We start from the raw sequence: 14,879 nt of genomic DNA, 5'->3' as shown, positions 1-14,879 counted from the left end.
TAATTGAACATATCAGAATGAACAAAGGTCAGGAAAAACAAACTTCAAAAAATGAAAACCCAGTTAAGATATCCCGTATTTTCTCTGGGGAGAGCAGACAGACAATTTTCTATAGGGAGCTCTGGAATAAAGCCCAACACACGATCCAAGAGTCCTAATATTCTTTGGGATGCTGGCTATCAAATGTCACAAGCCATTAAAACTATGCACCATTGCAGAAAATATATTTGACATATAAAAAAAATTTAGTTTGAGACCATATCTTTAAAATCCCCCAGATGTACAAAATAAGCTGAAGAATAATTTACTCATTATTAAACAAATATATTAGTATTGGAGTGATGTCATTTCTTAACAACAACAACAACAAAAAAGGATCCTGTGCCAAGGGTGACCTTCTCTACTTGTTGAAAACAAGAAATGGGATTCAAAACACCCTCCCTGGGTTCTAATTAAGAATCTGGTTCTTCTTACATCAATCACAAGTCAGAATTCAATAACTTTAAGGATGGGTAATGTAAAGTATACTTAGCAACATATGCAAACAAAGAGGATATAGAGCATCTGGATCAAAGAAAACTCACTTAGAAGTTTTAATTCTCAATTTCTGATGCTCCAAACCCAGAGATTAAGGAGATATTCTGATGTTTGCCTATATTTTAAGCCTATTTAAGAATCTTAGCTACAATTTAAATCCCTTCCTTAAGGGAGAAAAACATTTCAACTGCCATAGCTACTAATTTATTCATTCATTCTTCACTCACCACACCACATGGAGCATCTTTAATATGCTGTGCACTGTTGGGGTCCATGATGGACACAAGTACACTATCATACCATTAAGAAGCTCAAAGTCTGGATTATGAGATAAGGCAGGTAACAAATATATATTTACACAGTAAAGAATATTAAGATCTATTGGCTTCCTTAATGGACATGGTTAAAAACTGTTTTCTAAAGTATTGCATGTTGGTCAACTGTATTGCATAACTATTCCTAGAGATTTTTGTTACTCACCTAGAAAATGCACAGACCTGACCCCTAATTATCCTCTACTGTAGAGAATTAGCCAACATGATGTGTGGGCTGACTCAATATGGTGACAGGAATCCAGAAACAACTGTCAGGAGGAACAATCCACAGAGACCTGTACTGCATAAGTATCTCCACTCCAGAACAGCCCCAGCAAACTTACTCCATTGGTGCCGCCTTTTCGGTTGATGTCCTGAAGGACAGCCTTGTCTAGGCCCAGCTTCAGGCTGGCCTTGTCAAACATTTCCCGCTCATAGGAGTTCCGAGTGATGAGGCGATACACCTTCACAGCCTTGCTCTGGCCTATACGGTGACATCGGGCCTGAGCCTGGGAAGGAGGAGGGTGACACATATTGTATCACATGTGCATAATGACAACAGCCTGGGAATAGGAGTGCTTACATAGGTAACGTGAGTGGCCAGTTCTCACATTTATGTGCCACAGGACTGGTTTCAGAACAGAATTCCTCCAAGTGTCAGTTGCCATCTTGGGATTACTCATTTCTTCACCCATTGTTTACTGACTACTATCAGAAATAAAGAAAAGGGAAACTTGCGGTTCATGTGCAAGCACCTGTGAGGTGATATACTCATTCCCAGGAAGATGCCCTTTCCTCTGGGAAATGCTCCAGAGCTGGCAAGACCACTTAAATTTAAAAATGTAAAATATAAAAAGAGACAAAACAGAGAAAAGTATAATGACCGCTTATGTACAACCTTGTTTCTACTATGCTCTCACCCTCCAAGACAGTGAGGAGGCAAATCCTAAGCATCATACTGTTTCACCCTTGTGTATTTCAGTGTGTCTTTGTAAAGTATATTATAACGTGTCATATTACCACTGCTACACTCAAATTCTTAGTGCCAACTACCTAAACAGTGTTCCAACCTTCCTGATTATCTCATAATTTTTTACTTTACATTTGCTTGTTGAATAAGGAGCCAAATAAAGCTTATACATTACTATCAGTTGATGTTTCAAGTCTTTTTGTCTGTCTTATGGTTTCCCACAGCTAACATCTTGCTGATGGCATTCTGTTGTGTCACTGAACCAATGCCTCTCTTCCCTATCTATCCTCTAAATTGAGTTTTATCTTTGGACTTGATCAGGCTAAAATCTGATTTTTGGCAAAATATTTCATAGGTGAACCTTCAATTTCCACCAAGAGGCATATCTTATCTGCTTGCCTTTTTCTAAACTGAACTCAGTACCTAAATCCATTAATTTATTAGTGGATATAGTTTCTCCCATCAGTTTTTTTGGGCTATCCTGATGTACCATTAATAGCAGGAAAGCAAGCTAAACATTTTAGTCCCTTTATTTCATCAGTTTCCATAATTATCCTCCAATGTCACTAATGAAGATTTTTAATTTTTAAATGGAACACAATGAAACCATGCATTGATCATACTGCTATGTTTTTTATTACACTGCAGTAATCATTCTCATTGCTATTCATATATGACTCATGAGAGTCTTCAAGTTCTAAGTTCTTTCAACATTATCCAGTCCGCTACGGAAAGACTACAATAAACTCTGCACTGTTAGAATAGATATGGAGAAATCAGTATGAACTTATGTGTATAAGTATTATGTAAGTGTGATATGTGTATATAGCTATGTGTATATTCATACATACATACAAATAGGGAAATAGATATGGATAGGTGTGTGATAGTAAGTTCCTGAATTACGGACAAGTTCCTTTCTGGGAGAACGTTGATAAGTTAGATTTGTTCGTAGTCTGACAAAATAAGTCTTATATAGTACACCTGAAAATTCACAATTTGAATGTTTATAAGTTGGGGACTTACTCTATTTATGTTTATATATTGCATAAAGACAGCAGTCTTTGATGGTTTCCTTGCTTTCACCATGCTGCACACTACTCTTAAATATCTATCTTCTGCTCAAAGCTGGACCCAGCTGTTTGTTTAAAGGAGTCCTAGCTTCTTTTAGTGAGAAATGTTTTGTCTAAGTAAGCAGAGTGCTTACTGACATCGAAGGGAGGAGTGGCCACATCAGGTCCCTTCTTGCTTTGGACAGAAGTGGCCCAAAGCAGTGGGGAACGAGGCCCTGGCTCCTTGGTGATTTAGTGGCAGAGCAGTACCGGATCCATGGACTCCTGATCTGGCCCCATTGTCTTACTATGATCCCAGAGCCCAGAATAGTAAATGATGACTCTGATGCAAGGCTGTTTAAAGGAAGTTGATATACTAGCAAATACAGGTTAGAAGGTACTGGGCGCAGGGAAAGAGAATGAACTCAGGGTAGAGATTCTAAGTCTGCCTAGCATGGTCCCTGTGTCCCACACCTGCCCTGCCCCCAAATTCTCCCTAGCCTCATGGCTTAAACACACAACAGAGTTCCTATTACTCAGTGCTAATGTGGCATAAAAACTGGGGATGGAGACACAGGAAAGCCTACCAGAGCATGCCTCAGAGGAGGGCAGAGGCACAATTAGGAGTCCCTTGACCTAGGCTCAAGCACTGCATGCTGCTGCCTAGCCCACTGTGTTATTTTAGCCCTCCTAGTGATTAGAAAACTTCGGATCTCCTTTAATCTCCAGGACCACAAACAAAACAAGACAAAACAAAACACAAACAAAAAGCAAGGAAGCTAGCTTTGGAGTACATATTGGTAACCACAATTCACAAATCTTGAATTACCACATTGTTTCCAGAGTAAGAGGGAAGGAGAATTTGTTATCCACTCTTACTTTCTCAAATCAGCAACGGCAGTCACTTCCTAGGAGACACAGAGCCCAATAAAGAAGGAGCTGATATATGAGTGGTTAGCAGGAGTTCATGAACAAGGTCTGGCAACAGCACAGACCCTGAGTTCGTGCACGACGGGCCTACTAGCAAGATCAGAGCAAAGGTGTCACGGTGCAGGAACTACTCATTCTTACTCTATGTGGCCAGGCTACAGGGCAAATAACTAAGAAACAGTTCAGCCACAGAAAGGAAAAAGGAAATGTTATTTGATGACAAAAATCTGGATGCTTCAGGAGTGTTCACTAATGTAAGTTTGGTTATTGTTTCTAGATCTTTTCAGTGAACAAATAAAGGGAGCTTGTGTGTGTGTGTGTGTAACATCATGTACATATTTAAAACAAAATACATCACTCAGTCATGTTAATATTTTTAGGTTAAAAACTTCATCACGGACTGGGGATGCAGCTCAGTAGTAGAACACTTGCTTGGCCTTGGCATGTGTGAAACCTCAAGTTTGATCCTCTGAAGTAACAAAAAAACTTCATCAACCTCACATCTCTATTTCTCTTCAATCACATTGAAAACCTCACTTCTCAATCACCTCAGTATCATTACTCATTCGACTGAATTCATGTCTGTCTGTGTGTTTATAACAGGCTCAGGAGAATAAAACCATTACAATGCACCCAAAGCATAATTACTGAAAACAGTGTAAAATTTTGGGTGCCTCCCATTCTTAGGGTTATATATCCTACTAAGTATGTCCAGTCAAACTATAATGTTTATAACACACAATCGAAGAAAGGGTTTTTATTTGGTAGCAGCAGGGTTAACAATCCTGAAACTACTCATGTAATCTAGGATTGAGCAAATATCCTGGAGTACAAGCTTTCCCTGTTGGAGAATGACATTACAAATATGGAAAGAGCCGGGGATTTAGCTCAGCGGTTCGGTGGCCTGCCTTGCAAGTGCAAAGACCTGAGTTCAATCCCCAGTATCAAAAACAAAACAAAACAAACAAACAAAAAAAAACAAATATGGAAAGAAAGAAGAGCAGGAAAATCTCTATGGTGTTAGAATGGATGGGAGAAATAAAGTACAAACTTGTTGTGTACACACATACAGATGTAGAAATATATACAGATGCTTCTGTATATGTTTATACATATACACCAGTGAATGCATGTTGTAAAACAGGTGTATTTCTGTTCTGTTTTTAAGTATCTATGCCTATTTTAGCTGCATCCACTCAGAAGCCCTAGAAGCAGTGCTGTTCCAGTACCAATAAGAAGGCCTAACTCCCAGATCCTTGTTTGTAGTTATCATTCTCTATAAGTCATTCAAGAAATATTAGATAAATGATTAACTACAGGTAGGGCTGGAGTAAGAAAAGTACAAAATAAGCCTGAAACACATCACTGTGTGTGATGTAAGGAAGCAGCTCAAGGTGTAATGGACACCTATCAAAATAACACGTGAATAGTCTCCAACTGGCTAAGACTAGAACCATATGAATATCAAAGCTGATACTGATAAATTATAACTATGACTCAATAGTGACAAAAACAAATGGAAGAAAAAGGAGAAATACTTCCTTAGAATAGAATTCCAAATAACAACTGACAAAATTAGAAAAATCACCACTTCAAGCCAGGTGTGGTGGCCCATCCTTATAATCCTGGAAAGAAGATCGCTGAGAATTTGAGGCCAGCCACATAGTAAGTTCAGAGCCAGCCTGCAAGACCGTGTATCAAAAAAATCGAGAGAGAGAGAGGGAGAGGGAGAGAGGGAGAGAGGGAGAGAGGGAGAGAGGGAGAGAGAGAATGCAAAAGTAGAGTTTTATAAAAAAATAAAACATATGAAAGTATTTATGTAGAATAATTCCTGAGAGTTATGCTTGATGTACATATTCTTAGTTTGCTTTTGAATCTAAAAGATGACTGTCTCATCAATAATTTAACCACAGTGAAAGGAGTGGGGAAAAATTAAGTAATTTTGGAAAATGGTATTTTGATTATATAGTGTAATTCTAATGACTAAACAGCCTACTATGATTGATATTAAACTTTAGTAAATTTATTTTTTTGTAAAATATTAGCTACCATTTCTAAGACTACTTGATATTTTTATTCTAGAATTGAATAAGTGAGCAAATATATTAAGTTCTGATATGGATATCTAAGCTTCTCCCTGTCAGTGAAAGAAGTTTCAAATAAGGAAGAGAAGAAGGCTATAAATGAACTGTGTAGTGTTAGACTAGAATCAGAAATCTCACATAGGGTCTAGGAAAAATAAAACTCTAGGAGAAATGGGCATAGCTAGTAGCCAGATCTTAGTTTCTAAGTGCTGTTCTCAAATAAAAAGAACAAGAGACCCTTGGGGAAATGGTCAGTTCTATTTATGTCAGAAAAAAGCATGACATGAACCTGAACATCTTTTAGTGGCAAAAAGTAAGGAAGTCCTCAGAAAAGGATGAGAGCATGTCAAAGGACATAGGAACCAAACTGAGAGAAGCTAATGCCAAACTGAATGAGATGAGAACAAAAGAAGGGAGAGCAATGGATTGTAAAATAAAACAGCCAGGTGCTGCATGAAATCTCAGCTACTCAGGAGACTGAGGCAGGAGCTTCACTTGAGGCTAGGAGATCGAGTCCAGCCTGGGCATCATAAAGAAACCCCATTACAACAACAAAAACAAGAAACTACAACAAAAACACACGTTTAAGGTCAGCCTGGGTAACTTAACAGGACCTTGTCCCAAAAATGAAAAGAACTGGGCATGTAGTTCAGGGCTAGAGCACTTGTCCAGTATATGTGAGGTCCTGGGCTCAATCGACCTCCAATACTGAAAAAAAAATCACAAGTAAAATAAAATAAATATCTAGTTTATACTAATATAAGTAAATAAATTAGAATTCTAGTAAAGTAGTAAATAAGTAGAATTCCCACTAATAAATGAAGATGATAGATAGAAAATTACTATTAGTTAAACACCACAATTACTATAGAAGGTAATAATTACTGAAGGCAAGGACCACTGAAGTAAGGAAAAACAGGTTGAGAAATGTGATATTTATAAAACCTCAAAATACCTACTCGCATGATATTCAATCAATTTTTAAAAGATCACCTTTTTGCTGAGAAACCTGACAGATATCACCTTAACCAAATAAATGTTCAAAGTTGCATCACAAGTAATGAGTCATACTAACATCACGTTTCCTCTGATACACTGCACTGAAAAGAACACACCATCACTTAGTGATATTCTTGCTCAAAATGCCTAACTCAAATCTAATCACAAAAAAACACCAGGCAAACACAAAATGAGGAACATTCTACAAAACAGCTTATCATTATCCTTTGTGTCAAAGTCCTAAAAGTTAATAAAAGACAAAGAAGCTATTAGAAGCTGGGCATGGTGGCACATGCCTCAAGCCCCAGCACCCGGGAGACTGACACAGAGGGATTGCCATGAGTTCGAGGTTAGACTGTGCTACAAAAATGAGTTCAATGCCTGCCTGAATTTCACAGAGAGACCCTGTCTGCAAAACAAGCTGTCACAGACTAGAGGAGTCTAAGGACTCATGCCTTCTAAATGGAATGTGAAATCCTGGATTGGATCCTGGACCAGAAAAAGATCATGTATGGGAAACTGAAGGAATACGAAGTAGTTCATAGTATTGTATCAGCTTTAATTTTTCTGGTTCCAATAATTAGACTATAGTTACATAAGATGTTAACATCAAAGGAAGTTGGGTGGAATATATTAGAACTATTACTTTATTTGCAACTGTGAAAAAAGTTTAGAAAGTTAGTTTTGTATAATAATGATGTAAAATACCTAAGTCATTATCACCCTGCTCCCTACCTCCCTCTACGGCTATTTAAAAATAAAGAGTTTTTTTTGGTGGGGAGGTTTTAGTTTTAACTTTGGTTGAGTTGGGGTTTTTTTTTGGTACTGGGGATTGAACTCAGGTCCTTGGGCTTGAAACTTTGGTTGAGTTGAAGAAGAGACAGACACATACCTTTTCTTAGATAAATGATGGCATAATAGTTTTTCTACACAATTTCTTTTACTCAATGAGATATCCAGAAATTATTTCATAGGAATATACAGAGATATCCTTATTCCTTTTTTTTTTTGGATCAGGATTATTCTTTATTGCACATTTGTTTACATGTCTGCTGCTTCTGGGTACAGATAAATCTCAAATATTGAGTTAGTTTCCATTGTATTTCCATCAACTGAATTATAGCAGTAATCCTTATTCCTTTTTTCAAGGTTAAATACACTGTACTTTAATCAGTCTAGCTCTGCTAGATAACTGAGTTCTCTAGTCTTTTGCTATTAAAATTAATTATTGGATGTTCTTTCAGTATTTCAGTAGTAGAAAAGCTCCATTATTGAGAGATTTCATAGAAAGATAATGCTTGCAAATAAAAAAAGTGATCAGGTAAATACAGTAACAGCATGTGGCCATTAAGTACTGCCACTGATTTTCTTTTTCTTGGCTCAAATGAGTTTGAGGGTAAATTACAAAAGGGAGTTGAAGAAATGTCCTCAGGAAAGGTCTGACAGAAGAACACTGAAGACACTGCTAACAACCTTTGTGTTACCTACACCTTTCATGTGCACACCCAGAACCTAACTCTCACAGGAGCCAGCAACGTGTTCAACTGAAACCAGCTCCCGGCCCCAGGACGAAGAGGTTACACAGTCCTGACAATGCGCTGTAGCAGAATCCATGGGGATATCTACAAAAGTTCTGTTTTCCTATAAAAAGCACCATGCCTGCCTGCCTTCTTCTACTTGGGGCAGAACCAAGAGGATGCAAACCATACGCTGTGAATGGAGGAACAGAGGAAGAAGGAACATGGGACTCGGATAATGCTGTGAAGGCACCTCACTGGTCCTCAACTATCAACATCTAGACTTCTTGTTACCTAAGAAAAACACTTGTTTGGGAGAACAAGTGCCATAAGCAACTAAATGACACCAGGAGAAAAACATGCATTTTCCTAAAACAACTTACTTGAAATTATAACGGGGAATTTTGTCACATTTAAGACTTATCATTTTATAGTTAAATCTCAAACCATTCCTTATTTTTCTAATCAGAGCTCATAAAAACATGATGTAAAACATTCAGAAGCAGGGCAGTAACTGTAATAAGGTCCAACTGAGATGCATCAGCTGAGGAATAATCATAGACAGCTTTGGAGTGAACAAAATCGAGGACAGTGATACCACAACCCTGCCACACCTTTGGGAAAATAATTGTGCTCTCCTGGATGATTTGCAGGGTCACAGTTTGCTCTCTATTTTTTGATTCATTGAGAAGAAAAGCCAAAGAGAAATGGGCAATGATTTTCAGAAAAAATACAGAAAATAAAACAGATACAGAGTGCAGTGACTTCAATGCAAAAAAAGGGGGGGGCATGCCCGAAGTGTGACAGATTGCAAACTGATTCTGATCTTCAAGTTCAGAACTGGGCAAAACCTTATGCCACATATTTACAATTGTACCATGTGAAATGCAATGGGTGGGTCTAAAAACAAACATAATTTGCTTCTTATTTTGCCCCATGTACTATTTTTCTAAATCATTAGCTCTATTACAATAAAAATATATTTCTTTAATACTTTGTATTTGTTCCTTGATGAAATTCTGAGTTATTTGCAGAGTTTAAAAACAGCCAATAATCCCACACAACCCAATCACTTTTAGCAGGCTAATATCCCATTTCTATGTACTAGTATTTTATTGTAAGCTGAGGGATTTTCTTTTTCTCTTGATATCTTAAGAGTCTGCACAGGCTACCTACTCACAAAGCAAAGAAATCAAGGGCTATCCATGTGGTAGGAACTGGGGAGACCAGGAATCTGCCTGCCTTCAAAGACCTTTACAGGCCTACAACTGAATCTACACGGTCCAGCCTCATTCCCTGGGGAAAAGTATCATTCTCTCCTAAAATGGAAAGAAGTAGCACACAGAGCTTTCTGTTGCACTTTCTACCGCATGATTCAGACCATCACTTCTGTTTCCCCAGAACAAAGCATGGTGTCCTGGCCTCAATAAATATGCCACCTAAGGCAGTTGAGAGCTACCAAAGAACAAGAGGGACAGATGAATTTTTAATATGGGAAAAAAGTGTTTTGGGGCAGCAGAAAAGGGAATAAGAAAGACAAGACAATAAAAAAGAGGTGGGAAAATACTGGACAAAACCTGACTCATTACTTGGGACTGATACTGTTCTGCTAGGACCTGTCCCACCCTGAGCAGCAGGTGTGTTACCTACTCATTCCCGCTTTATGTGGTCATACTTTTGTTCTCTGTTTGGAGCATTCTTTTTTCTTATCCCATAATTTAAAGATCCTTCTCATCATTTAGGTTCGAAGTTTAGCTTCTTAAAGAAGTTTTCTTAGACCATTCTATTTAAATCAGGGCACTTAACTCATTTCTTCCATTTGATTATTTTATAACAAATACTGCTACTGTATTTATTTCTCCTCATTCACTGCCTATCCCACAGAAATGAATGCTTCATGAATGTTAACTGTTGATCTAGTTCACTAGTGTGTCTCTAGCACTTAAATAATTCCTGGTACCTCCTGGGTTCAAGAGATACTGAATAAATGTATCACATGTGCCTGTACCTACAAAGTCTTGCTTTTTTTTTTTTTTTTAGCAAATTGGTGTAATTTTCCAAGCTCAGCTATAGGTTGTGATACCATTAAAGTGGTAGCAGACAAAGTGGCCAAGGGGACCAGCCCATCTTCCTTGGAGCAGTGTGAAAGGTTCCTGAAGTCCTGCATGTTGTGATCATAGAAGGGTTTCAGCTTCCTCAAGGTGGATTCCCTCTTCCCTTCCAAAATCCTATAGACTGAAGCTCTTGGCAAGGACACTTCTTCCCACATTTCCTGAATTCTGACTTCAGGGACCTTAGTCAAAGGTAGGATATGGAACTGTTAAGCCCTACCATTACCTTGAACTGTCTAACCCTAAGGAACTCTTCCCTTATGGTACAAAAAGCCTACCAGAGAATCAAAAACAGGTATCATAGAGCAATTAAAGAAAAAAGACATTTAAAAAAGAAAGGCATAGCTAGATGAGCAAAACATGCCTATAGTCCTAGCACCCTGGGAATCTGAGGCAGGAGGATTGTAAATTCAAACCACTCTTGAATTACTGATTAGTGAGACCTTTCTTAAAAGAAAAAAAAAAAAAAAAAAAAAAAAAGGAAGGAAGATGCTTGGGTGGTGGTGAGGCAATACCGTGCTATTCCCATCTCTGACTTCATGGCAAGCAGTAAGACTGCCTTCTTTCTAAGAAAGAAGAAAAGATACACATTTTTTATTTCTCTTTTTCTTTCTTCAGGATGCTGTCACCTCCCTTTGCCATGTCTTCAGCTTAAGTGTTATAGGAAACCTAGACAGTGCTTGTTGCTGCTGAAACTGTGGGCCTGAACCTTTGCTGCAATTGTGGGCTTGTGCCTTTCAAATGACGGTGGCAAAAGGTGAATTTATACTCTTTAACATTCTACATACAATGATGTTAAAACCAACATATTCAAAGTTTGAGAGGAGATATATATATTTATGTAATATCTGTAGATAAGGTGTCTCTAGTATGGGGAACAAAAAATTTATTTCCCTCTAATAATCGAGATAAAATAACACTGTTGAGATTTTTATTACTAACTTTAATCTCTTTTGTTATTTCTAAGTAGTGCCCAGTTCCTATTCTGTGTCCTAACGAACTTGTGCCTTCACTTTTCTGGAAGGACTTCCGAAGGCAAGAAGTGATTCTAGGATAGTAGAACAGATGCTGTGGTGTGGTTTGAGTCTTATTTCTTGCCTTTCATTTTTCTAAGAGGAAACTTAACAAGGCTTTCTATCCCCCCTTCTCTCTCCACCTTAAAGGAATGATTTACCAGACCAATGAAATATGGGGCAGGGTTTGAGCTTGTGCAGATTGGCTACCCTCCTCTGTCTATCGAACATAGGAGTCTTATCACTGGCAGGTTTACTAGTACAGCCCCTGCTCTGCAAATGGCTGCCAGAAGATCTGTTGGGTAAATTTAACCTAGGGATGGGGTGTGTATGTGCAGGAGTCTTTAAGAAGCTAATTCTGTTTTGATCCTCTCTCATAACTCATGTGTCTACTTCCAATTGGATCAGATCTAGGCATGGAAGAGGAATACGATTCATCGGACTCTTCAGACTCTAACAAGATAAAAGAAGTAACACATGACTTTCACTGCCATTGTTTTCTGAGATTTAGATGTAAAAACACCTATAGCAAGTCTTAAAACTCTTATTCTACCCATAAAGTGCACACACACACACACACACACACACACATGCACATCAAAATAATCAGAAAAATTACTGAATGGACTTTGGTAATAATAAAAAAGCACCAGAGGAAGTAAGGCTGATTTTTCAGAGAATGAAGCTCTGCTCTCCTACCTGAAAACTGTTTTATCTGTAGGTCAGCCCTAGGAACTGTTATAGTTTGTATCTGTTAAATGCTTGGTCCTCAGTTTGGAGCAAATGGAAAGTAGTGGAAGCTTTTAAGAGGTAGGAATTAGTGGGAAGAAATTAGGTCTTCCAGGCATGCCCCTGAAGAAGATACAGGGACCTCTTCCTGTCTCTGTTTACTTCCTGCTAACATAAGGAAAGCAGGTTGTTCTACAATGTGCTTCCTGCTATGATATGCTGCCTGGCCAAATGTTCAAAGCAACAGGTCCAACTGATCACAGGCTGAAAGAACTGAAACTGTGGGCCAAACAAACCTTCCTGTTTTTAAAGTTGCTTGGTTCAGGTATTTTATTGCAATAACAGAAAGCTGACTAACAAAGGAAATCAAGTCTGTTTGGGCTGAACCCAGCCTCCCCATAATCAATGTGGCTTTGCTTTTAAAGTGCTGTGGAGATCTTCTTGGGGTCAGTCAGGAGAACAGACTGTCCCTCAAGTTGATACTGCTTCCCCATGTTTCCTGACTGGGACAGCCATGGACTGTCTCAGATCTTGTCAGGCTGTTTGAGACTAGAGTGGGAACTCATGTTTCTATCACACCAACTGAGACCTCTGAATTCCACTAGAGTGAGGTATGACTCTGTTCACAAAGGGATCATCTTTTCTATGCCTCAACATTTGTATCATGTAGTATGTGCCTCAATACATTCTCATATAAATGTTTTACGGCTAAACCCATCTTCTAAAGGCACTAATCCTAAATAACTGTAGGTGACTGGAAGTCTCCATTTGTTTATTAAAAATAGTAGTGTGAAAATTGACACATGTGATTGTGGAAGCATGACTTACCTAGCAAAAGTAGTACTCAAAAGAGTCTATTTAAATTTTCATTTCTGTTGGGTAAAGATTTTATTCATTAATCTTTACAGCTGACTTAGCTGCAGTTCTGGAAATCACAGAATGGTCTCAGGATCCTAGTCCCTACATACATTCTCCTCTTTTACATTTGTAGCCCCTGGGTACAGGGCACAGGGCAAGAGGCGAAAATATAGATGTGTATGCACCATTCTGTGTGTATGTGTCTGGGGCTCTTTGCCATCAATCATATCAAGCCGTCTCTGGGATACTAAAAATTTGGACCTTCTTTATAGTCTACAAATCCCACTCTCAATAATCACTGATCCAATTCCCTTTCTTTCTTTCTTTTTTTTTTTTTTGGTACCAGGGATTGAACTCAGGTCCTTGCACTTGTGAGGCAGGCAGCAGAACCAGTGAGCTAAATCCCCAGCCCTCCAATTCGCTGTCTTAATATTGAATTGTCTATTTTTCTTTCTACCCAGTTTGGTCAGACATTAAAAAATGAAAAAAAAAAAAAAAAAGAAAAAAAAAAAAAAAAAGAAAAAAAAAAAAAAAAAGAAAAAAAAAAAAAAAAAGAAAAAAAAAAAAAAAAAGAAAAAAAAAAAAAAAAAGAAAAAAAAAAAAAAAAAAGAAAAGAAAAAAGCAACAATTCCCTCTGAATCATAAAATCCTCAATAACAACAAAGAAAACAGAAAGCAGTGAATATAAGAAGCCAATCTGGAAGATCAAAAGTTGAAAAATTCTATCTCTCAATCTGAAATGGGCTGTCATTATCATTGATTCCCTCACTCATTAAGCTTTTGATAGGCACCAACGTACAAGATACCACGCTGCATCATAGGTGCTGTTGGTTTTTTTGTTGCTTAATTCATGTTGAACATTAGAAGTTCAGAAACAGACTCAGCACACAAATCCACACTACAGTTTGGACTTTGCCGCTCTTCTTTAATCCATCTTTTGCCAGTTCCTAAACAGTGCATGCATGCATGCTTTCTTTCTTTCCATTTTTTTTTTAAGAGAGGGTTTCACTATGTAGCTCAGGCTGGCCTTGAGCTCACTGTGTATCCCAGGCTAGCCCTGAACTTGCGGTGATCCTCCTGCCTCAGGTTCCTGGGTTTACAGGAGTGCACCACTATGCTAGGCTGAACAGTGCATATTAAAAACAGCTATTCCAAAGCTTCTCCCTTTTCCCAGATCTTAATTCCAGATAGGTCCATCTATTTCCTCTGGTTGCTGTATATACAAATCAATCAACTGAGAGAACTTCACCTCCTTGTTAAGGATTGAACATTTTTACTTTCCCCATTTCTTGGCATTGTATCTCTATTTCACCCATAACATTTACACTTCACTTGGTAGAAGTAGTGTGATTCCAAAATATCTGCCTCTGGCATAATGCCTCAAATTTCTCTTCTAAGTATCCCCTCAAGCATGTCTTGCCGACATGGCTACAAGATGGACTTTGGTTTCTTGTACTATCATTCTCCTAGGTGCTTTACTATGCTTCACAGTCAGGTGAGCAACACAAAGGAATACAGAAGATTATCACTACCAAGCGCTTAAGAAATCACCAGTTTGGGAGTTGGCAAACTTCCAATGGCCTGATAGTAAATAATTTAGGTTTTGTGGGATATGTGATTTCTATTCCAACTATTCAATTCCTGTAACATGAAACTGACTAAAGAAAATGCATACAGGAATGGATGTGGCTGTATTTCAATAAAACTATTTTTAAAAGGCAGTGGGGGGGTATTTTTCCATACTCTATATCATTATCCTAATTCA

General features: G+C 38.1%; 1 protein-coding gene across 2 annotated transcripts in view; it reads right to left on the bottom strand.

Moving 5' to 3' along the window:
* The window catches only part of Chd6 (chromodomain helicase DNA binding protein 6), a 207,376-nt gene that overhangs the window by 66,335 nt on the left and 126,162 nt on the right, over positions 1-14,879 (bottom strand). For both annotated transcript variants that reach the window (XM_010631412.3, XM_010631411.3), the window contains exon 18: positions 1,196-1,360. In XM_010631412.3, coding sequence (XP_010629714.1) covers positions 1,196-1,360 — 165 coding nt within the window. The remainder of the gene's footprint in view (positions 1-1,195; positions 1,361-14,879) is intronic.

This window comes from Fukomys damarensis, unplaced genomic scaffold, assembly GCF_012274545.1.
Source record: "Fukomys damarensis isolate Sample0158 unplaced genomic scaffold, DMR_v1.0_HiC HiC_scaffold_22, whole genome shotgun sequence".
NCBI lineage: Eukaryota > Metazoa > Chordata > Mammalia > Rodentia > Bathyergidae > Fukomys > Fukomys damarensis.
The sequence above is the reverse complement of the archived record's forward strand: the minus strand, read 5'-3'. Positions and strand labels throughout refer to the sequence as shown.